This window comes from Cyprinodon variegatus, unplaced genomic scaffold (genome assembly GCF_000732505.1).
Source record: "Cyprinodon variegatus isolate N-32 unplaced genomic scaffold, C_variegatus-1.0 Scaffold35, whole genome shotgun sequence".
In the NCBI taxonomy this organism is placed as follows: domain Eukaryota; kingdom Metazoa; phylum Chordata; class Actinopteri; order Cyprinodontiformes; family Cyprinodontidae; genus Cyprinodon; species Cyprinodon variegatus.
The window spans coordinates 1,231,319-1,255,677 of NW_015150488.1; the positions used below are offsets into that span (position 1 = coordinate 1,231,319).

General features: G+C 38.8%; 2 protein-coding genes across 3 annotated transcripts; both read right to left on the reverse strand.

Moving 5' to 3' along the window:
- Positions 1–522: 522 nt before the first annotated feature.
- plekhg7 (pleckstrin homology and RhoGEF domain containing G7) lies at positions 523–17,762 on the reverse strand. Of its 2 annotated transcripts, none has more exons than XM_015403469.1 (15): positions 14,870–14,977; positions 11,947–12,065; positions 11,145–11,185; positions 10,729–10,830; positions 10,173–10,322; positions 9,836–9,931; positions 7,313–7,411; positions 4,988–5,101; positions 4,489–4,663; positions 2,639–2,754; positions 2,380–2,467; positions 2,212–2,291; positions 1,971–2,124; positions 1,786–1,883; positions 523–799 (listed from the first exon to the last, which is right to left on the reverse strand). In XM_015403469.1, coding segments are annotated over exons 1-15 (1,545 nt in total). In that variant the 5' UTR covers positions 14,872–14,977; the 3' UTR covers positions 523–688. The 2 variants fall into 2 exon arrangements, with proteins under 2 accessions (XP_015258955.1, XP_015258963.1); XM_015403477.1 differs by lacking the exon at positions 14,870–14,977 and adding an exon at positions 17,607–17,762 and having other exon boundaries at positions 524–799.
- Positions 17,763–17,780: 18 nt separating this feature from the next.
- LOC107103751 (chromosome unknown open reading frame, human C12orf74) lies at positions 17,781–20,144 on the reverse strand. Its single transcript, XM_015403568.1, has 3 exons — positions 19,863–20,144; positions 18,241–18,999; positions 17,781–17,963 (listed from the first exon to the last, which is right to left on the reverse strand). Exons 2-3 carry the CDS (start codon positions 18,859–18,861, stop codon positions 17,781–17,783), a joined length of 804 nt encoding a protein of 267 aa, XP_015259054.1. The 5' UTR covers positions 18,862–18,999; positions 19,863–20,144.
- Positions 20,145–24,359: the final 4,215 nt, after the last annotated feature.

Consider the following 24,359-nt stretch of genomic DNA (forward strand, 5'->3'; position numbering starts at 1 on the left):
ACAGTGTTTGGATTGCACTCATTTTAACAAAGGGAACCACAGACTTTGCTTCAGATGCAACGACTCGTGGCTTCGTGCGTGTTGCCGTCGGTTTTCGTGCATGATGGCTCAATGTTTTTATCTGTTTTGGTTGTGAAGGTGGGCCTGAACCCAGGTTCCACTGCTGCTCACTGAGATCTTGTATTAGTCTGGGTTGCTTCGTGTGACCTGCATGGATGAGGGAGGTGGTGTACTTTGTGTTCACATGCACCAGTTGATTTTTCCTATCTGTTGACATGGAACCGCTAAATAAAGACCTGCAGTATGTTTCTATAAATCTGTTGGGTGTTTGTACTTCTAATGAACATCATGCATGACCAGCAGCTTATCTATCTTGGACGCATCCAGGAAACAATTCTAGAAGTCATGTCTCCATTTCTTTCTTTCACCAATGTCTTTTAATCATCTATTTTAATGTGTTCCTATAAAAAAAAAAAAAAAATCACATTTGCCAAAAGCTTCTTTTAAAATCCAAAACAGTTTGAAAGGAAACTACGTGGGCATTATATCTGACATTAGATATTTATTGTACACTAACATATCAGCTGCCTTTAAAGGCAAACAGTTTAGAAAATAATCCTAGAATTGGAGCAGCTACTTTCACCGACGCGATGGGACGGATTCAGATGGGACATTCTGCTGGAGGGGATCAGATCTGGGAGGACTCCAGCCACAGTGAGGAGCTCTTGACTCGCGGCTGCTGAGAGTCCAGCTTCAGCAGCGCCGCTACAGCACCCTCTATCTTCGACATCCATTCCCTCTGGAAAAAGTGGTAGAAAGACGAGGTCAGGAGAAAAAAATTACACCACTCGTTTAGATTTTACCACATTTCACTTCGAAGACTATATAAAGCACCCCTTCATATGGACAAAAACATTTTAAACGAATACTTTCATTAAACAACTAGGAGTAAGTTTTAATGTGTTTAAATATAAAGTCATAGATTAGTTTAAGGAAATGCATAATTGTAAAACAATGAACTAATCTGAAAAGTGCATCATGCATTTGTATGCAGCCTAAAGATGTCTGTAAATCTGTCCATAAGTAGTCCCAGCATTCTGTTCAGATATAATAATCATTTAGAATAGGCTGAAAAGTGGCCAATATGTTGACATAAATGCTCTGGAATTGAATTGACTCAAACCATTCTGCTCAAAGCTGGTAAAACAAAAATTTGTAACGATTCGGCAACAGGCCAGTACTAGGTGGGACGTTTTATAGCATCCAAAGCAGGCGTGTACATTTGATATGTCCCACTCAGTACAGATAAAGAACTATGGACAGGAAGCCTCCAGCCTCCTCTTCCTACACCCTTTTTTACAGCAAACACTATTTGGACTTATCATGGAGACAAGTGACGCAGTTCCGCTTTGAATGAAGAGCCTGTACTGATTAGCACCGTTAGGATGGACCCATGGAGTGTTACGGATCAGGAAGATAAATCAGCTGATGCCTGCGAGTCGAAGCTTAGAGACTCCTAACCTAAAATACCTGTTGCTGTCTGCATGCCAGTGGTGGTACTACTAAGTATAAGTACAGTTTAAGGGGTGAATATGAATGCATCACTGTTTTCAAATTATACAAACCTATGTTACTTTTTTTTCACACTTATGCACTACTTAGTCTGTGGTTGCAGTCTCACTTTTTCTCGCTTTCTTGTTTTGACAAAAAAAAAAGTCTCCTTTCAGCCCTCATTCAAGTGCATGACTTCTTAGACATGTCATTTTCAGGGTTGAATAGATCTACCTTGGCTGACTCTGAGGCAGCTTGCAGAATGAATGCACCGATGCACTGTTGGTACCGGTTGTGGTGCATTATGATGAAAGAATGTGGCAGCCCTGATGCTGAGAAGAAAGCAGAGAGAACAAACAATATGTAAACAGAGCTGTGACCCAGCGCAGAAAGAAAATGGCTGGATGAAGGTGAGTTACTGGAAGCATTTAGCTGATCAATGTTCTTAAGCTGCATGCGGTCTAGAGAGATGGGCTGATCAAGAACAGTAAAGGTGCATCCCTCCTTCAGCAGCTGATCCAGCTCCAGGTTCTGCTGCAGCCTCAGGTGGTTCTGCTCAGAACTAACAGACCTCTGAGCACAAAATTAAAGAAAAAATGTGCAAAAGCTTAGGCACAAGTCTTTTTCACACCACATCCATCCAGATCAGACAGTTCATACCTTCTTGTTTCGCTTTATCTTTGTGATCAGCAGGAATTCGTCAAACAGGAACAGATAAACATCTATGAGCTTTGTGTTCTCTGGTGATGAACCAAGGAAAGATACTCTTGAGATTTGGCACAAATTAAAACATGTGAGATTAGTTGGATTTCATCCAGCGGTAGATACCTGAGAGCACCAGCTTTCCTTCCAGCAGCAGACTTCTGTGGGGTATCAGGTTGTCCAGAGTGACAGCCTTTAGGAGATGTTTCAGACTCTGCAACAGAACAGAACACTTAGCTCAGATCTAAGTTCCACACAGGGTCAAATTATTTCTGATTTTTCACAGCATTTTACGCATAAATATTTGTAATGATCAAGTTTTGTGATATATCTGTGAACATGTAAAATGCACACAGATGTTGATAAAAAGAAAACCCAGGCAGACCTCTGGGATGAAGGCGCGTTTATCTCTTTCCCAAACAGGCAGCCACACGAGCGCATCTCTCAGTAGTTTCATCTTCTGGTAATTATCCAGCCACTTGACCTTCCCCTCCAAATCACCTGCAAACAGAACAAACACAACTGAATATCTAAAGGGGACAATGAGGACAGTGGTAGATTTTTTTTTTATATGAATGCAAATCAATAAGCTGAATTGGAATTTGACCCTAAAAAATGTGTATTAAACATGAGGGGTACACTGCAGCATCCAGCATGATGGATCTGAACATGACAGCCATAGAGCTGCATCACAGAAATAAGGTCAGAGGTTTAAAACCTTCTCTCTTTGATCCTCTGGCACATGACAGTCTGCATTACCCTTATATGTGTGAGCCGTTCAGACCGTTAGTCCCGTGTTTCTCTATAAACAGCTGTACAGACGCGCTGATGAGCCCGCAGCTGTGTTAAACAGGTCAGTTTACTACGATCACTGCTATCCTTCAAAATGTCTGAGACAGAAAACTTTGACATTCTTTCTGTTTTAGATGTAGATTTTGCAAAAAAAAAAAAAAAATATATATATATATATATATACTATTCAAATTAATTACCCGAATGAGCTTTTTAAAACATTACAACAAATGTTGCACAGATTACCTACTGTAGGTTTATGATGTAAAGGCTCACTTCTGTCACTATTTGGAAATAAACTGAATCAGAAAGGCTTTGAACTATTCTATCAGAATCTGTCTAAACTCCTAAATATAACACTGTTCCTACAAAAACTTTTTTTGTTTTGATATTTGATGAAAATTAATACTGTTTGGAGGGAAATACAGGATTTAGTTATTTATCAAAATAGTTTTATGGTCTTTTAGAATTGTAATATTTTCCCTTTACCGATATTCAGAGAGAAATGTCAGATGAAGCTCTTTTTCATGGCACCTAAGCTCATTACAGAGTGACGGCACACTAAAGAAACTTTAGCTTATTGTATTCATGAGCTGTGTGGTGATGCCAAACATGGGTGTGACTGGAGTTCGTGAGAGATTACAGCTCTTCCAGCTTTTATGGTAAATATTCTCCACGCCCATAGAGGACATTGGCCTCCATATTTCAGCCATGACTCTAAACTCCCATGAGCTGCTCCTTTTATGATCCCAGCCATTAAAGAGGTGCGTTGCAGTAGATAGACAGACAGGTTGCAATAAAAAAACAAACTGAAAATGTTAGAACTGTAAATTTACAGTCATATGTTTGTATTACTGCTTTTATATATTTTTTACTATTTTTCAAGGCTGCACTTTAAAAAAAAATGAAATTGTCCAGAGAGCTGTTTCTAAAAGAAATTTCTTTTTGTTTTACACTCGTGTAAACAAAATGACAAATAAATCTAAGTCTAATTAAAACAGTGGTAGGGTAACTGAATATTTAATTACTACAGGTTTTTAGTCCAAAAGTACAAAATGACACCAAAGCAAATGGCTGCAGAGCTTTTTCCACATCCTGTCCTTCTAGTTAAAGAACAAACTGCCGTAACAGGTCTGCTGGCTGCTGTCCAAAACAAATGAGCCTTGTACGTTTTAAAGACATTAGTTGGTTTGTCCTGAGGCTTAAACCAAACTGACATCTGCTTTATATGTGATTTGGATTCTAATATGATTGTAAACAGAGATATACTTGATGTTGTGTCATTCAGTTGTCTTCTCCCAATATCTATAAGATCTGTTTAACAAATCTTACTGCTAACCATGCAAAACCCAATTATTCACCCAGCGATAAGGCCAAAACCATGAAAAGTAGTGATATGCATCATAGATGAAAATATTTCAGGAGAGAGTGCCTGCTGCTCACATATAGACTTCTCCACTCTCTCAGCTATAAGCTGCAGCTCTCGGCTTTCCTCCAACACCTGACATCTCTTTGCAATATTCCTCAGTAGCAGCGGGTATCTGGTTAGCCGCTGCAAAGGTGCCACCAACAGGTCTCGTAGCTGCAGCCTCCGGCACTGTTCGTTCCTCTCACACCACTGAGGAGACAGTGAAAAGGATTCATGAGAGAAAGACGGCACAGAGAAGACAAGCATCTCCTAGAATGAGACACAATGTTGGAAACAAGGGTGCATAGAAATAAAATTTACGTAGGGAAATAACCAGAAGCACATGTCAACAAAAGGCTGACATTCCTCATTAGGAGGACTCTGTGACACCAAATTAAAAGTTAAGATATGCTGCTCGGTGTCCTCACTCATACTTGGCAGAAACTGCCTGCAGTCAAATGTACACTGTGTTCTGGTATTTGCTGACTAACAGAAACAAATCAGCTGTGGCCTGAACTCTGCTGTCTCTTGTACCTTAACGTATGATCCAAAGTCCTCCCTGGACATCAGGTTGTGCAGATAAAGCAGAGCTGAGGAGTAGTTGAGGCAGTACTTCTCCAGGCAGTGACATATGCTCTCCTGGAAAACCTGTCAGCAGATAAAGTGTTGGGTTATCAGCACACGGGCTGAAGATAAATAATCGAAAACAGTAGGTGAAAATGTTATCCTGACGAGCAGATAAATAGAGTGTCTGCTTCTTTCTGTGGTGCATTGTATAACATGAAGTCCATGTAATGACTCACAGAAAGCTGTTGCTGTATCTACAAGTGGAAATTTGGATGGAAGGAAAAAGGGTCATAAAAAAGCAACAAGTATTACTGCAGCTTTGGAGAAACAGTAAAGAAAAACTAATTTAAAAGATAAAAGGGATTTGAGGGTAGAGGCAGGTGTATGCAGGCCATTATTTATGTCATGGTCCTATTGTTAACCTACTCTTAAACAGAAACATAAGAAGCATCTCACCTGTTTTTTATATTTTTTTTTTCAGTTCTCTGTCAATCATTCACTATGGTCATTAAACCAGTGAGTAATACTTCTTGCAGTGTGGGCGGGTATTAGCCTCGTGAGACCATCCTGATCTCGCGAGCAGTCTAAAGAACATGGCGGCTTCAGCCAATGAAACTAGCGTTAGCGTGGCTATCGAGCAAGTTTTATCGGAATTACAGAGTATTTCCTCACTGAAAGAAGAGCAAAACACTGCTCTGGAGGCTTTTCTCAGAGGAAAAGATGTTTTTGCTCTTCTCCCGGTTTCGGCAAGAGTGGCCTGGTTTGTGGTTGTGTTTTCATCGTCGTTAGTGCGTCATATGCTTCGTTGATCTGATTGGTTTATTTGGCCCGTCTATCACCAACATAGGCCAATCGGCTAACCAGTATTTTCGTCCCTTCCCAAAATTACTTCAGCGGAAGGTTTCCAGATGGATATGCGGAGCAAATCCATCTGGCGGAGTCAGGTTAGGCGGGTATTAGGTCCTACTGGAAAATCTAATCAAAATCTCCAAAATGGTTTTAAGAAGCAAGATGCAAAAAATGCAGTAAAAATTTCTGTTTCATAGTTGCACCAATTTTAAACCTTCATCTACATTACTGATGCAGATCATCTATCACACTTTTTTCTTCCACTCAACTTTCCATTAATTAATCACTGTAATCAGCCATCTTCTTTAGGAAGGACTTTTCTTTGGCTTTCCCTCCCTGTGGAGCCAGTTGTTGTGTAATAAAAGTTTTATATATTGTGTGTGTACATTTCTTTTAATTCAAATCCCAACAAAATAATATCAATTTAGCTCAGAAGCACCTGTTTTTCACATATTTTTTTACATTCCTTTAAGAAAACAATAAAGCGGTGATACAGCGGGTTTTGGTTTTAATCCTATCCAGATAGTGCAAACCTGAATTTCAGCCTAAAACACAAAAATAAATGCAGGAGATCATTAGACGCAATCAGTTATTTTATAGAAACATTTTTTGTGTCTCAGTTAGGGCTGGGCAATTAATTGCACTTACAAAAATAGCCATTTTCAAATTACAGAAGCACTGAATTTGGTCATATTACATTTCACAAGAGGGGGGTAAAATGCTTAAAGTGGGTTTGTCGCCCCACAGACGGGAAGAGATTGAGTTAGCGTGCAGATCCATGCATGTGAAAAGAAATAAATGTTTCCACAGTCGACTCTGGGCAAACAGGCATTTAAGGTGATGAGAATAATGAAACATCTGCATGCTTGTGATTTGTGCAAATGACAACACAAGTTACCATAACTATGCAGACGATGCACAGCTGCACATTATTACAGTATGTCATCAGGAGACTATGAACTCATTCAGTTGCTGGGTAAATGCATAGAGGAAATCAATGCATAGAACTGCAAAACATTTCTTAAAAACATGGAGAAGCTGCTTTTAAGTTTGGATGCTCCGCAAATCTGGAATACAGCCAGGATTAAAAACTTACCTGTTTAAAGTAGCCTTTGATGGTGCTTCCTAAACATAACACAACTTTCCTTTTTATTTTTTTATCTATGATTTTATCAACTTACATTTATTATCTTTTTTATTCTCTTTAGATATCCTTGTTATTTTTATGCCCCTGCAATGCGCATTTGTTTGTTTTTTCTCATGAACAGTGCTTTAAAATGTCTTGCAAATGAAAAATGTGATATATTTATATTTGCCTTTGTCGCAAAAGCAAATCTAAATAAAATCACAATTATGATTTTAGTTTGAAGAAAAAATTAGTTTTGATTTAATATAATAGTTCAGCCTTAGCTCAATGAGCCTCCACATGCGAGTCTCACTTGCCTTGCTCAGCAGCTCCAGCAGGGTGGGCCCGCCCCCCTGGGTAATACTCAACATGTTCTTGATGACACGCAAGAGGCTGTTCAGGAAACTATGGCTGACCTGCATAAAAAAAAAAAAAAACAAGAAAAAAAACACAGTGAGTCAGGCGTCAATGCAAGGCCAAGAGACTCTGAACTTTCAGTTGAAAATGACGCAGCAGCTTAAGAGTTCAAACGGGTATTTCTTGACATGTTGATATAGTAATCTATTTAACAGACAAGATTAAATGTCACTTAGCATTAAGACATTTTCTTACATGAAAACATGCTTCAGGGTAATTTTTTTTATTGACTTACTGTCTTAATGTGACAAAACAAAACAAAAAAATCCAAACCAGAGGATTTAATACGTTTCTTTTCACCACCTAAATATATTAACAAGTATACAAGTAAAAAAAAAAAAAGCCGAAACAACCAACTAGGATAAAAGTCTATCACGTTTTTTATCTGCGTTTTGGATCATTTGTGTAACTATTATAAAATGAAACTGAAAAACTCTGCACCTCTAGTCACATTTTATTGCCTTTATTTTTTTCCCCTTCTGCAGCACAAGTTTGTGTGACTCTGTGGTTGTCGTGCTGGAGCAGAAGGGAGAACGGTAAACCTGCTGGTCTGTGATAATGTACATTAATCTATATGTGCAATACAAAGATTTAAGCTCTGCATTTCACTACATTTTTGGAGTAATGTCAAGTTTTGTTTCGTTTTTCACCGGAAGAGACTTGCATGCTCGACGATGAGTTGAGCGCACAAAAATTGCAATTTGGTGAATTCAATACAGTTGCTGACAGCAGAGATGATGCAAACAATTTAAATGAAGAATATTATGCAGTCTTATTTACTTTCCTTTTGTCTTTCCCATACTTGGAAGACAAAAACAGATTTGCATATTTTTTTTTATTTGATTTTTGAAAAGGATCATGCCAAAGTGTAAAAAGCTCCCCCCCAGCTCTTTTACACTTTAGTTTGTGCAAATAAAATTTCCCAACCTTTAAACCCTCGTACTGATGTCTCTGTTAGGAAATGCATCCAGCTGAAAAATGATTTCAACCATGGTGGAATCAGGCATGAGAAGCCACAGGAAGAACACAAGGTCTGAAAACAATGGGTTAAAGTACCACATGTTCATGATATCAAGTTATTCTTTAAACGTGCATCTGAAACATTATCTAACAGTGTTTACTGACAGAGTAAAAATAAATAATTAATGTGCATAGCTGGAATAATTTATTTGAGTCAGTGTTAAGTTCAGAAGTATTTTCATTTATTTAGTTTACAAAATATTTTAGTGTACCTTTCTGCAGCTCTGCTCTTTATTTAATGACAAGTTTAACTAACTGGCATAAATTGGTTAACTAGTTGGGTAATCTGCTCTTGTAAATACCTTAAAGTAATCTGCTTACACTGACCTCCCAAACTTTACTTAATAAAAGTGATGGCTAGGCTCGTGCTCATTCTGTTTGCACATCATGAATCTGTGTGTTTGTCTTCACTGGAACAGCTTTTTTTAGCAATGAAATTAAATTCAGGTTCTCTAAAGGGACAACAACGTTTTTACTTAAAAACATCTTTAAAAGAACCTATTTTTTCGACCCTTTACGACTAAAACAAAATTTGATGAGCAGAATGACTTCCCAGTAGTTCAACGCGGATGCATCTATAAGCCTATTTTCACTGAACTTCCAGCTCAATCAGACACCAATGGTAACTCCATATCAGGTGAAAAAAGTAAAAAAAAAAAAAAAACCCTGTTAAGTTAGAGAACAAGAGAACCGTCAAAATAGTGCAGCAGTTTTGTGTTTTGGCCACAGGTGGCAGTATCATTAGAAAACTCTGTAATGCCTCTTTAGGTCAGATGTGCAATGAGCTGCAGCGGGTAGGGAGAAGAAAGCTCTGCACCAAACCATGTTTAAACAGCCAGAGAAAAACATTCTACCTTGTTCTCTAGTCTCAACATTGGGACATTAAGCTAAATGGCTAACTTTATCTGCTGTACCAGTGGTAAATCTGACAAAGTGGAAAAATTGTAAATCTTCTTTTGGAAAGTAAGCTTGTATGAGCGATGCAAACAGCAACTTTTAAACAGAACATGCATTAGGAGCAGGTATAGGGTTGTGCATCTGCTTTTTTTTTTTTTTTTTTTTTAAGTGGATGGGGTGGGTCTTTTCAAATATTTGCGAATATCCTCCACTATACCTTGAAGTAGCAGTAGGAATTATTGCTACTTCGTTGTTTTTTTTCTTTGGAACATGCATATCTGTTTCAAGTTTTTGTATAAATTCGACTAAAATTCATAGAGCAGGGGTCTCCACCACTGCTCCTTAAGATCTACTGTCCTGCAGGTTTTAGATGCATCCCTGCTGAATGAAAGGAATGGCTTGTTACAAAGCATTTGCCAAACTTGATGGCATGCTGTAGAGCTAATTCAGTTATTTGATTCAGCTGTTAATTAAGGCTCGTGTAGCTTTTTTGCATCATGTCTCACCAGGCAAAGATCTTTCAGGTTTGCAAACAGGCTCCATGGATCAACATCCGTGAGGCAGTTGTTCTCCTGCAGGTTCGTGAGCGTGACAAAAAACACCTGAAAGGAACAAAACAGTCACGTACAGAAAGAGCTAATTGTTGAAATCTGGCATTAAATTTCAAATCCACTGCTTTGGGAAGGAGAACCAGAAGAAAATTATACATGAACCAAACAGGAGAATTCAGAGATGAAGAACACAAAGCAACAGGCATTGGGTTTCATTTGGGTTTGGTCTTCTTGTTTGTGGTCCTGTGTATTTGTGTGGAGCATTGTGAGGCTTTTGAATGGGCAAAGTCACCTCTTTGAGAACAATGAGCCGATCCAGGAAGTAAACGCACTCGCTGGTGAAGAGTTCCCAGATGGCCTCTTGTCTCTTTCGACCCTGAGGGTCAGAGGTAACACCCACCTGCGAGAGCTGATCCTGGAGGAACTCAGCCAGTGAGAAGTCCTGTACAGACAAACAACACAATGATCACAATCAGGGAAGCTGTAGCTTCCTCTGACTTTAATAAAAAAAGTGAGACATTTTCTTTGACTGTAAGTTTCCCACCACCATGGTAAATCATGTGCAGGTCAGTGTTTGTTTATAAACCGGTGTAGGTAGGATCTGATTGGTCGTGTCCTTGAAATTCTGGTTCTTGCGCAACCTGTGTCATTTAAGCTTTGAAAGTTCTTCCCACTAATTGCTGTCATGTCATGTCTTTGTCATTTAGCAAACACAAGGTGGTGTTTAAATTGCAAATCAGAATATCTTTGCAGTTCAAATCTCTCCTGGATTAAACACAGACTAAACCAACACAGTGATGTATTTACCAAGGAAAGAAGCTTTGCCTCTGATGACTTTCACTGCTCACCTTATATTTCAGAATTTCTGCATTTCTCCAGTCTTGAATCTGCACCCCTGAAAGGTATTTTTCAATATCTGATACCGTGCCTGCCTGTGACTTCCCTTTAGTCTGAAAAGGAAAACAAAAGAAAAACCTAAAACTTTCCAATATTCTATTGGAAAACAACAGCTTATTTGCTTATTTTCAGTTTATCTCTTCCAGAAGTGAATTAAGAAGTCTGGCCCAGTTCTGCATTTCAACTGCCTACTGCATATAAAACTGTGACCCAATGGGGATAAGGGGAAACACACTAATCTGCTTTGAGAAGTGGGTCAGAGAACAATGTCCAAATCAACTGACCAGTTCTGTGGCAAAGTACATCAAAACAAACCACAAACCACGTCAATGGACCCAGCCACACACCCAGCAAACAGCACACCTACCGTACTGCGCCTCGAAAAGGGCCACTTTGATTTCTTTGTATCTATAGAAATAAAACACAGAAACAAAGAGTGATTGTGTTTTATTGGTTACAGCCTGAAACAGAAAGATTTATTGACATTGTTTGCTATGTCTGTCTGTCTGTCTGTCTGTCTGTCTATCTATCTGCATACAGTATCTATCTGCGTATCTATCTGCGTATCTATCTATGGATATATATATCTATATATATATAGATATATATATATAGATATATATATCTATATATATATAGATATAGATATATATCTATATATCAAGTATCTACATATACTTGCTTCATCTATCTATTTATCTACGTATCTCTCTGTCTATCTATCTAAAACTTAATTTTGAGCTTTTACCATGCAATATAGTAAAACTTTTGAGACATAAAGGCTTCAAAATATTTAATTCTGTGTGTAAAGAATTTTCCCTTTCTGAAATGAGTGACAACCACTTTTAAATGTTTTTTTTTTTTTTTTTTTCAGAGTTTACAATGGAGCAAATGTAGCTCCAGGGAGATGTCCACAACCTCTTTCCCATTAAGGAAACTAAACCATAGCCAAACCCAAACTTCTCTGTTTCCTGGCTTACATTATCAGCAAACATGGGTGGGTTATGGTCAAGCCTTTGGGAATCAAGACTCAAATTGTTAAAACATTGACTCATAACAAGACAAATTTAATTAGAGGGCAGATTTTATGGGTTTTATAACCTGGGATCATAACAGGATCAATCAGAAGAACATATAAAAGTATAATCCCCATAAATGAGGAATTTTACCAGTGAGGTTTGAATCATTGATCATGTCTGCGGCTCCGTTAGACACAAACAGGTCTCCGGGTGAGACATCAAGTCCAGGTAAACTGACCACCACTGAGCTACGCCTCCTCTCATGAACCCTGAAGAGGAAACATGAAGAGATTTGAATTTTGAACAGTTTTAACATGTTGAGATTCAAATAATAAAAAAAGGCTCTTAATGGCTCAAAGCTGATTTAATATCTGAGGATCCATTTTTATTTCTTTGTTTCCACATAGATCAAAAAAATGGAAACGGAAACAAAGCATTGATTTACAGTATGTGGTAAAAGCCTGGACACATGTATGAAAGAGTTTCCTTTGGTTTAACCCTATAATGCCAAATGTATCGTATTTGATACATACGGTTTCTGAAATGTTTTAATGGTAAAAACTTTGCTCAAAATCCTATTGTACACAACAGATATACAGACAGTTAAAAGGCCAAATAAGGAATTCAAAAAAAAAAAAAGTAATTTTCTGTTTTGTTCTATTCTTGGATCGGGCTTTAAAGGGTTAAGAACAAAGGACAAGGACAAATGTTAAACATTTCAAAATATGCCCCCTTGCTAAATCCCACCATTACAGACTTATAGGTATATGAAGGATGTAAATAAGCTCAGACTGTTAAAGCAGGGCTTAAATAACAGAATTCCTTTTGTCATTTCATGAGGAAGAAATGTCCCTGAAATATCTGCTTTGTGCAGATAAACAGTGATTAATGTGAGTAGCAGATTTTATGGAGGATAAGTGTTATGTGTCTGGCTCATGCATGGACAGCTGCCGATTAATGTTGTTGTCGAAGGAGACAAGCTGTCAATGTGTGCCAGTTGTAATCCTCTCAGTCTTCTTTTCATAGTCAGTAACTGAGGCATGACTTTGGTTGGAAAAAACAGGCCTGTCTTATAGCCTGGGGGCAAAGCTCACACTGTTCTAAAATGTTATAACTTCTCTATTGCCTTACGTTTGGGATTACGGTCCTGGGTGAAAATAAATCTAAAATTAGCAGCTGAGGAATATGATTATGTGACGGATTGCAACATAAGATAAGCCAGCGAAATAACTATAGAGGGCAGGGCTATGGGGCGTCTCATTTATTAGAAATTCAATGAGTCTACACCTTGAAGAACTTGAATGTGAAGACGCCAACTAACAATCGCAATTAAAATGTGCCAGCCCTAACAGGAGACAAGCAGCTACTAAATATGGCCACAGTCGGTTAATAATTAGATGCACCACTTCCACCTCAGTTTAAGGCTGAATTTCCCAGGCGAATGGATGTACAGACATCCACGTATACCACAGAATAACACCTTGTTACCATTTCAAAGGGGCTAACATTTCCATACCATTTTTACAATTTTACTTGCTTCATATGAGATGTCAGAGAAAGCACCGACGGGACGGAACCAGCTTTTATTTCTTTTTTTTACAGCTGCATAGAGAAAAGAGTAACAGAGGTTCCCCTCCCCCACCTGTTGCTCCACACTACTGCTTAATTGCTTAAACACAAGATACATATTTTTTTTTTACAGGATAACTGCACAAGCAGACAGCATAACAAAACAAAGCTATTAGCTTAGCCAGTTAATAATAATAGTAATAACTTGAATCGTTTTTATAATGAGAAGAATGGAAAAAAGTACATTTTTTTAACTATAACTAGTTAGATTACTTTTTAATCTAACTGAAATTTAATTTACAGGTTTGCTTACCTTTTAAAAAATTATAAAACACTAGCTTGTGTTAGAAAAGGATCATCGAACAGGCATGGCATGTCTTTTTTATGCAAATACTAACTATGGGTTATCATACCGTGTGAACATTGACCATCCGCTAACCTACTTTCAGCATGTTCACATTGACCAAAAGGGGTATCCTATTCATTTTGGATATGATACAGATATTGCAGCTTTAAGTATTGACCCAATAAGATATCAGCATTAATTATACATACTTTTAGTAAACATTTAATAGTGTGGAGTTATAGTAAAGTTTCACAGGTATGTAAGCATAAGCTTTAAACAAAAGTGGATAGAAGTAAAGTGTTTCTGTGAGTTTTCTAATATCAGGGATTTAAGAGGCAGGCTGATATATATATATATATATATATATATATATATATATTCTAATATGCAGCTTTTTGTTATTATCGGAACAATTTCATACATTAGCATCGGATCGGGACTTCCCTGCTGACCAACAAACAGCTCTGACCAAATCAAACCTAATTCCATCATTTCAAGAATTTGTTTTTTTTTGTACAGTTGAACTTTTACCAGATTTTTGATAGTTTTTTTTTTTGAGTCTGCTAATTATTTACCCAGTTAATATTTCCATAAAAAGCATACTGTGTGGAGTAAATATGTAAATGAATATATTTTCCACGTCATCTATGAGCACAAATGGGGGATATAAATGTTTCGATGTTTATGCAACTGCAAAACCCTGGTGCATCAATAATGATACAAAGCTAAGAAAATTCCTAATTTCTTTTAAAGAAATATAAATAATTTTTTTACGGGAGATATTTTTTCAACTCCTCTTTTTAGTTTATCAAAATTTAAAGTTCAGGGATAAGAAATGGCTATGGCATAAAACTAAAGTCCAGTTCAGATGGAAAATATTAAAGCAATAGTTGAGTCCTATTGTTCACTAAACAATGTGCACAGATCAAGACCTTTTGTATATGTAACAACAATGAACCATACTTTATTTCTCATTTAAGGAAGCTGCGTAGAAACAAGGAAGAGGCTTGCAGGAGAGGAAGCAGAACTGTGTATAAGCAGGCCATAAACAAACTGGCCAAGGCAGCTAAGAGAAGTTACAGCAACAAGCCAGAAAAATCTTCTCAGCTAAAAACTCCATAGCGGTTTAGAATTGACTGGAAAAACAGAACTACTTACATCCCCCCATTCTGAGCAGGATCCTTGGCTGACAGATGACTTTAACAGCTTCTACTGCAGGTTTGAAAAGCAAGTGTTCACACCCATCTACTTGTCCACATCTCACTCTGACACAAAAACTCCCCATGCACCAACCACCCGCCTCTCCTTAGACCCCCCGCCTAGACTAAAGGCCACAGAGGAAGATCTGAATGGGCTCTAAAGCCCAAGACCCATCGTTTGTGGCCAGTCCTTCACGCTCCAATACATTGAGTTATTTTTTGTCACTCTGGCTGTGAAGAGGGTTCCTCCACAGCAAGACTGGGGAGCATCTTCACCTACGCAAGAAGTTTTACCTTCAAAGTTGGGGCTACTATTTGCAAAACCAAGTCAATGCAGAGACAGTTTCTTTCCTGAGCTAGTCACTGCCATTCAATTCAATAATTATTATTATTTACCACCAATTCACAATATATGTCCTAACCATGCACTTTATAAAGACAACTCCTTAAAATGATACAGGATAAGGAGGATAGAATTTGACCACTACATTTAACTGTTCCCTTAGGGAGCAGTGGTGAAATTTGAGCAGGCGGGAAGCAGTCTGGGGCTAAGGATCTTGCTCAGGTACAGAGAGAACATATCCAAGGGAACCCAGCTGCCTACTGTACATCCAGTCATTGACGTTGCAGTTTTTGCTTCTCATGGTTGAATATGTAGCGACAGCAGACATTAGCTTGCACTGTGTCGTTGACTCTGCAGAAATCCCTCACACTGAGCATGCATGAAGCAACAGTGGAGAGGAAAAACTAACTTTTAATAGGAAGAAACCTCCAGCAGAACCAGGTTAAGTGTGAGCGGCCCTCTGCCAAGGCAGACTGGGAATTAAAAGATACTGATGAATACTTACAAAAGGAACAATGAGGCACTGATCCAGTGATGCTGAGACTGGGCAATTAACAGTTTTGATAACTTAATTTGCTGTTAATGAAGATCTCATATTAGGTCAGTCTATTTTTTCTACATAATTTGTTTTTTCACCCTCCTTCCCATGTCAGTTATTCAAAGTCACACCACTCTATCACTTTTGGCTCTTGAATGTGTTCTCATACCTGATAGAAAAGCTGACTGTTAGGTAAAACCTTTCATGTGTTTTGTTTTCATTGTTTAATGCCAGGGCCTGACAGCTGCTTTTACAAATATGTTATACAGCTTGGATTTAGCCGTACCTTGAATTCCATTTAACTTCCACAAAGAGTGGTCGAAAGAAGAGCCAAGTTTTTAACATATAACTTAATCTCATAAAAAGAAAGCGGAAAAAATCGTATCAATTTTACCACGTCTTCCTCTTTTCTAAAAACCCTTAAAATATTTTGCTGCACTTGCCTCCCTGCATGAGTGCAAAGTGGAAGGGAAGTAAAATTCCTTGCTTTGTTTTCACAAACTTGGCAAATAAAGCCGTTTAAAACTGTTATTATGATTATAAACATTTACTGACTGAAATCATCACCCAACAATAGGCTATTGTAGACGTTTTAGTTCAGCATTTTTAATGTCAGCTATTGTATGCAAAAACAAAGCGTTAATTTTTTTTCCTCTTTTAGTGCATAGCACTGGCATTCAGTACAGTGGCTGCACTTTTGCAATTGCACCCGTATGTCTGCACAAGCAGTACGTGACATTATTTGAGAGCAGCTGTAATCTGGATGTCTGCAGAGCTAACTCTAATGTTTTGGAGGTTTAACTAGTGTGCAGACAAACTGAAAACAGAAGTAAAGTTGTACTTTATTCCTCCAATGTGCTTATATTGAATTGTGAAAGCCCCAACTGTTTCTTTCTCTCACTGTTCTTCCTGGTAAACTGATAAACGCCCCCCACCCATCCCCGGCTCCAGCTCAATGCATGCAAATAACAGATGGTAGCTGGCATCAGTACCTGAACACCGCCTGGTTCTATGGGACAGTCAGAAAGGCCAGATTGCCTCTAAACCAGGTCAGTCCCTCCTCGTGGTTTGTTCCAAAACCTCCTCACAATGAGGTTCTGTTGCCTTGTGTTCATGCAGAAAGCCTCTTCTATACCAGCCTTTATCAGCAAAGAGCACTTGCCTGTTTTGTCTCTGATATAACAAGAGAAAATAATGATGTTCCAAAACAAAACTGCCCCAACCGACAACTTGCAGCGCCCGGACACTGTCCCAGGCACCGTGCCAGGGTGTAATTAATGGGACAAAAGCTGCCTAATTATCCAATGTGGGGAAGAGCCTTGCCCCCCCTCGCCGCCATTAGGATGGGCGTGGGTGGCGATGAAGGAAAACAGCTTTAATGAGGGTTTGTCTAGCCCGAATATAACCATGGGACTCTCAAAACTTAACCCACCGTGCTTATCAAGCGTTAACAAAGACGTGAAGGACAATGAATACACAGAAGGGCCGCTGAAGCTAAAGGTCCAATCAGAATCCTGGGATCGGGTCATAAAAACTTTGATGTGATGGAGCTTAGTTTCCTGTTTTCTTTCATTTGCAGATCAATTATTTGCCAAAAAGCAGCACAGCATCGTCATGGAAACAGGAGGTGGCTACTAGGGTCAGCTTAAAGAAAAATGTGAGCTCTGTGCCGATGTCAGGAAATTTTACTACATTACTGATAAGCAAATGGGTTCCCACACATTAGAGGAGTACTTTGCTGGTGTGCAAACAGGCCAAATAGACGACACATGCAAAACTGGGATGATGACAATATCACAGGTAAAAAGCTCCTACCTTTGATGGCATCGTTCTGTCTCCTGTGGGGAAAGAGAGAAACTTTATTAGACCTGTAAGCTTTAAAAAGCAGTAGAAACTGAGCATCTAAAGGCCTTCTTGCGCCAACATCACAACTAGATCACTTTCAAAGACACCGGAATCGGAATCAGTGTTTTAAGTGGTTGCTTGGATTCAAAAGCCCTCTACATTGTGGGGAGACTGTCGACACTCTATTGAAAAAGCGCCCGCCTGGAAACCACGACCTGATGAATAGATCTGCCCATTATCTTTTGCCAATCGCTCACTGACCCCTCCATTATTGGGTGACTGCTGATTGCAGTGAATGGGGGCCTGAGGAGAGCACTTCCCAGGGCTCTTCAGGCGGTGGGTTTGGTCAGAGCTGTCAGTGCATGTAACTGCTGATTCATTTGCTGTCAAAAGCTTGCATTGTGAGCGACCGCTGCAGGAGGGAAGGCAGAATGAGGCAGAGAGGGCTTCTGCAAGTGAGGAATGTCTACCTATTTAATATATTTAAGGCCACACACTGGGGAAGAATGGCCCAGAGATGTTAGATTGAAGTGTATAATTAGTGGATGAGACACTATAATTTATGTTTCAATTATATTTAAATGGATATCAAGAAAACACTTACCTGTACTTCTACCCCGGACGATTTCATTAGAGCAGAATCCGCACTGTAGCCTTCCAGTTTGGTGGATGGGATACCATTTTCAAATGTCTTTGATCTATGTGATCTGGTTCTCTGTCGGCCAGACGATGAAACTGACTGAGGTTCTTTACTATTCTCTCCATCGGATGAAGGGTTTGTTGCTAAGGGAGATTTGACTCTCTGTACAGGAGAGAGGGGGCTTAAAGGGGAGGACTCCTCCTGAGTGCTCCCCATCCTGCCTGATTCCAGAGGATCAATCACAGGACGTCTGGTGCTCCTCATCCTCCTCAAGGTGGGAGATGTAGAGATGCGCCCCGGAGCCTGGCGATCAAACTGGAACAAAGGCGCCACCAGGCCCTCGGTGTCCATCAGAGAAAGGTGTCTCAGTTTGGAGTGTGTCCGGGTGAGATCTATGTGCATTATGACGGGGCTGCTGGTCTGACACTCCTTGTGCTCAAAAAGCCCCGAGTCCGTTTGGGTTTCTGCGTCTGCGACTCCTGTCGTGACAACTTCATTGTCAGCCCAGTCGCTGATGTAACTCCAGTCCAGCTTCTCATTGTCCTGGTCTTTATCCTGCAGAATAACGTGCTTCAGCGTCGACATTGTAGCCTCAAAGGCATTATTACAGTGCAGCTGACATCGGAGAACAGGTAATCTTACAGAGCGATCACTTTGAGTTCCCTCAAGGTGATGTCAGGTGATAATCCTGGTGTACTTTCGCACCATTCAAGTCTCAGATTTCTGGAGGAAAAGCGAAAAGGTTTCTAATTATTTTCATACAAAAAGCCATCAGTAATCGGAAAAAAAAAATAAAACAGCATCCAAGGATATGACATTTAGAGAAATGATTTTTAAGGTTTTGTTTACAAGAACAAAACATCAACAACATGCTCTTCTAAATAATCACTTAAGTGATCAAACCCCCTCATAATTGCAGACCAATGGTCAGCAATGGTATTTATGACATCTTATAGTGTAGATAAGCTCCAATACCTTTAATCGACGGCCTCATTGCCATCACCCTAATCTTTAAACTCTCTCCACAGATCAGTCAGAAGGAACATATCAGGCTGAGTGTTTCCCTTTCAATCTACTTACAACTGAAGTTCATGGAAAATTGACCGGAAGTAAACCCTAAAAAATAAATGCTGGTGAAGCTTCTCAATCATCCAGGTCATAGTCATTCCCTAAAAAAAGTTTTTAAAAAAACAATCCACTGGACTTTTCAAACTTGGAAACAAAATCCAGGGATTTTTTTTTTCTTCCTTTTTCTTGGAATGCCTAAAAAATAAATATTTATAAATAAAAAGGATATCTGCACCGGAAACACAGCAGCCTGTAATGATTATAACATTGTTATTCTTTCTCCCAAAGGCTCCAACCATACAGTCGGTTGTTAGTATACTTATAAAGCTTGCTTTACTTTATTTTATTTAGATATATTATATGCATATTTATTTTTGTTGCAAGTCAGGTGCATTTTATAATATCCAACAAAAGAGCGCGTAAAACCACAAACTACCCTCCTTAGTAATATTTCTGCTATGAAATCCGCACCTGTTTGGGAAATAAGGTGAACAATGAATCAACTTTAGTTGACTTACATGAAGCGGCGCAGCTGCGCCTCCACTCCGGCGGTGGAAAGTGGAGAGCGGCGAATTAAGCGGCAGGTGGACTGGGGGAAAAAAGTCTGGAGAAAGTATCCGAGTTGTTTCCTTTGTTTTTGTTTGTTTTGTTGTTTTTCCAGGATGGAGCCACATAAAGAGTGAAGGGAGATCTTTATTCCTCTGTGAGAAGGTGGGAAAGGTGCGCCTGCTGCGCGCCTCCAGCCTGGGAACATCAGGCGTCCCTCCCTCCTTCAGCGACACCAAGCAACGTCACCGGCTGCCTGCCTGGAACAATGAGGCTGCTCTGACTGCTGCTGCACACTGCTGTCATGTGAGAGGAAAATTAAACCCCGGATGCCTTTGCCTTCTGAATAATGACATACTATACAGTTATCATTTACATTTCATAAAACAGTTACAGCAGAGCGACAAAAAAGTGTTTACAAGCTGATTTCACTTTTATATTCACTTTCAGTCAAAGACTGTAATATATATGAAAACATTTAACCTAAATTTAAGATGTGTGTAAATTTCATTACATAACAAATTACCATTTCCTTTTTTTTTTTTTTTTTTTTTTTTTTTTTTTTAGATAATTTAAACACAAACCTAATAAATAAACCTTACATGATTTATATTTATTGGCATAATAAAGATTATTAATTAACAAAATCATCAGGTTTATTTGTAATTAAAAAGCACACTTACTTAAAATTGGTACTAAATAGTGCATGTGTTTAAAATACATTGTTTATTGTTTGAATTGCATGAAGGTAGCCTGGTTATAATACAATTCAAACAGTAAACTATGCATTTGAAGTACACTTGTTAATATTGATTTTGAGTAACTTTATTAATACTAAAGGATTAGGTTTTTCAATTAAATAAGCCTTATTATGCAAGTAAAGATTATTTAATAGGGTTGTGTTAAAATTACCTTTTAAAAAAAGTAAAAAAAAAAGTTTTACAAAAAAATCCAAAAATTACAAATCTGATAGATGATCCACAGACGGTGAAATGTGCTGGCATCTCCATCATAATCTTGCGGTTACTTTCTCTCAGATGGAGTTAGATATTTTCTCAAGATGAATAAACAGTTTTAGACACTATTGCAAAATCTAAATGTGGCTTAAAATCTGCACATGGAGAGAAATTTAGTATTTTGATTAAGCAATGAGTCCAAGCACCTAACATAAAGCAGGGGTATTATGAGGAGAAAGTTATATTTTAGTGTCCTCGATTGACATTATCCAATTAAAGAAGACCAACACTAACAGATCAAAATAGTTTTTTTCTTTTTACATCTTTCAGTTGAATTATAGGGGACTACTTTATTTGTCACAATTGGAGAAAAATGTATTTAATTTATTAATCAAGGCATCTTAACAGGTATGTATTCACTTTGAGAGCCTCTATCTGTCCATCCAGCCATCTGTTTGGATATCTATTTGTATAATTTTCAAGCTTGCCAGTTATAACTTTGATGTTTTATGGATTTTTAGAATTACTTCAGAAACAAGTATGTGCATATACTTAATGACTTCAGAAATGATTCAGAAATGATTTAAAAATGCAGCAATTAAACTCCAATAAAGTAGAAGAGTGATAATGAAGCACTGTACTTTGTACTTTAACTTTGTTTTGAACATGATGACGTGTAAAGATGTCACTTGCAGCAATATATAATCTAATCTTCGTGCCAACATTAAATTAGCTTCTATCTATGATGGGTGTTGTAAAAAAACAAATGGGTCTACCGGAGCTTTATGTCACTTTCTTAAAAGAGACCCTGAGAGTATATGGGCCTATTATTTATTCCAGTTTTAGAGGAATGACTCAGATTATCACATTTTTATGGTCACGTATATGAGTGGCTTACTGGGACACCCACAGTCCCAAACACTGGAAAATCTCTAAAATAACAGTGTGTATTGTGTTTGTAGTTAAAACAGGTGGGGAGGTTAAGCAGCTCAGACTTGCAACTTGGATGACTGCATGTTTTTCACAATTTGATACAGAGCGCCCCCTGCTGGTACGGTGGAAATCACAAAATCCATTTCTTCTTCTGCAATACCAATGAAGTTAATATTTATCATTTTAAGTTTTTATCTCTATAAAATGAGGAGCCCAGCATATGTTTTTTTGTTTTAATATAGATCTGGGTCTGAATGTTATACTTTATTTTTGATACCTGGTATGTTCCCTGTAGCAAAAAAACATTTTACCAGAGCCTGGCACACCTGGAGGAGAAGAACACCCACGTGCAGATGCTGTTCCTGGACTTCAGTTCAGCTTTCAACACCATCATCCCACAGCATCTGATGGGCAAACTGGAACAGCTGGGCTTCAATACACGCCTCTGCAACTGGCTGCTAGACTTCCTCACCAACAGACCTCAGTCAGTCTGGGACGGACAGAACACCTCTGATGTCATCACCGTAATCACAGGCCCCACTCAGAGCTGCGTCCTGAGCCCCCTGCTCTTCACTCTGATGACACATGACTGTGTCCCCAGGTTCACCACCAATCACATCATGCGGTTTGCAGACAACACCAAGGTGGTGGGCCTCATCAGAGACGACAACGACCAGGACGACAGAGAGGAGGTGGAGCAGCTGGTGGACTGATGCAAAGATAACAACCTGATCCTGAATGTGGAGAAAATGAAGAAGATCATTGTTGACTTCAGGAAAAATCGGACTGATATCACTCCACCTGTGGAGGTGGTCAGCAGCACCAAATTCCTGGGGGTGCACATCACAGACAACCTCACCTGGACTATGAACACCACCTCACTTGTCAAAAGGGCACAAAAGCGCTTGTACTTCCTGCAGAGGATGAGGAGAGCCAACCTGCCTCCACCCATCCTCACCACCTTCTACAGAAGCACCATAGAGACTGTATGAGGGGGCTGCAGTTCCGCAGACTGGAAGAAAGTGAAAAGTGTAGTGAGAACTGCAGAGAAGATCATCGGGGCTCCTCTTTCCTCCATAAAAGTCAATTCATCCCAGGGCATAACATCATCCCCACCACTGTTCTGCTGCTGCCCTCTAGGAAGATGTTTAGCAGAATTCAACGCAGGTCCAGCAGATTCTGAAACAGCTTCTTCCCCTGACCTCAGAGTGCTGAACTGTTGAAATAACACTAGATCATGTCTTAGACTCTGCATCAACCTGACCATAAAACATGTTTTTTCTCCCTCAATGTTTAGTTTGTATCACTGCTGCACTTAAGAAATGGAAATGCCATGAGAGCTGTGAAACACATAGCTTTGTTTTGTATAAACAAGAGTGTATACAAAATGACAATACAGTTTGTCTAAGTCTAAGTCTATTTACCAACTTGTAGCAGAGTGTTGGTTGTTCTGCTTCCAAAAGACAGCTCTTGGGGAAAGTATATATTGGGGTGAAAAATCCCTGACAATATTTAGAGCTGTGTCATTTTAACGGCTGAGAGGCAGATTAAACACAGAAGAAGGAAACAATTATTAAACATCTCAGCTGTTCTGCATGACCCTCCTGTCTGATTTACTGGAACAGGATCGACATTAAGATTAAAACTTTGGTTTCTGTGGGGACCACCGGGTGAGATCATCAAGGATTTGCACTTTGATGAACTTTAGGGTTTCCATTCTTTATACCCTACAGATGCTGTTGCTAAGCGATCAGAGATTATCTCCTTAGTTTTATTGATCTTGGCATTAATGAGGGCAAATAATTACCAGGATGTGCCATATGCTGACAGTCTTATGCGTATAGTAGTTTTAAAAGTTTTATTCAGGAGAGAAGGTTAGATTCAACACATTTTCTATTCATATCCATGTGCTATTCTTTTTTCCTTTATAGTGAAGATTACACATTTAGCTTTAAGGAAAAATAAGTTATAGTATTTTAAAATAATTAAAGCTAAATTATGTGGTGTCTAACATTAAGATTATGTTTTCTTAGGGTTATTTCTGTTATTTTAAATAATATGTATTGTAAGAATCTGACTCAAAATGTAAAGACAACCAGTTAAACCCATTGGATTTAGTTTTTTATTTTTACATTTTCAGATTATCAGGGATTACTATCTTGGCACTGCCGGCAAATTATCTTTGAAAAGAATAGAATTAAACTTTTATTGTCATTACAATGTCACAAGTAGTAGAGTACTAACTTTCTGCAGTTAACCTATTCCCTTGGGGAGCACTGGGCTGCCACTGTGCGGCGTCCGGTGAGCAGTCTGGGGTTAAGGGTCTTGATCAGGGGCCCAGAGTGGCAGTCCGTGGAAGTGTGTGGGGCTTGAACTTAGAACCTCATAAACCCAAGTGCAACGCTCTGACCATTAGGCAACCACTTCCCCATGAGGCAGGCCTGGTCTAAACAAAATCAACTAACATGTCAAGGCAAAAAATAAATAAATATTATAACCCATATAATATTTACATCAATAACACAATTACAATTGAAACCAGAATTTTACTTACATGCACTATATAAAAAGACATACGGT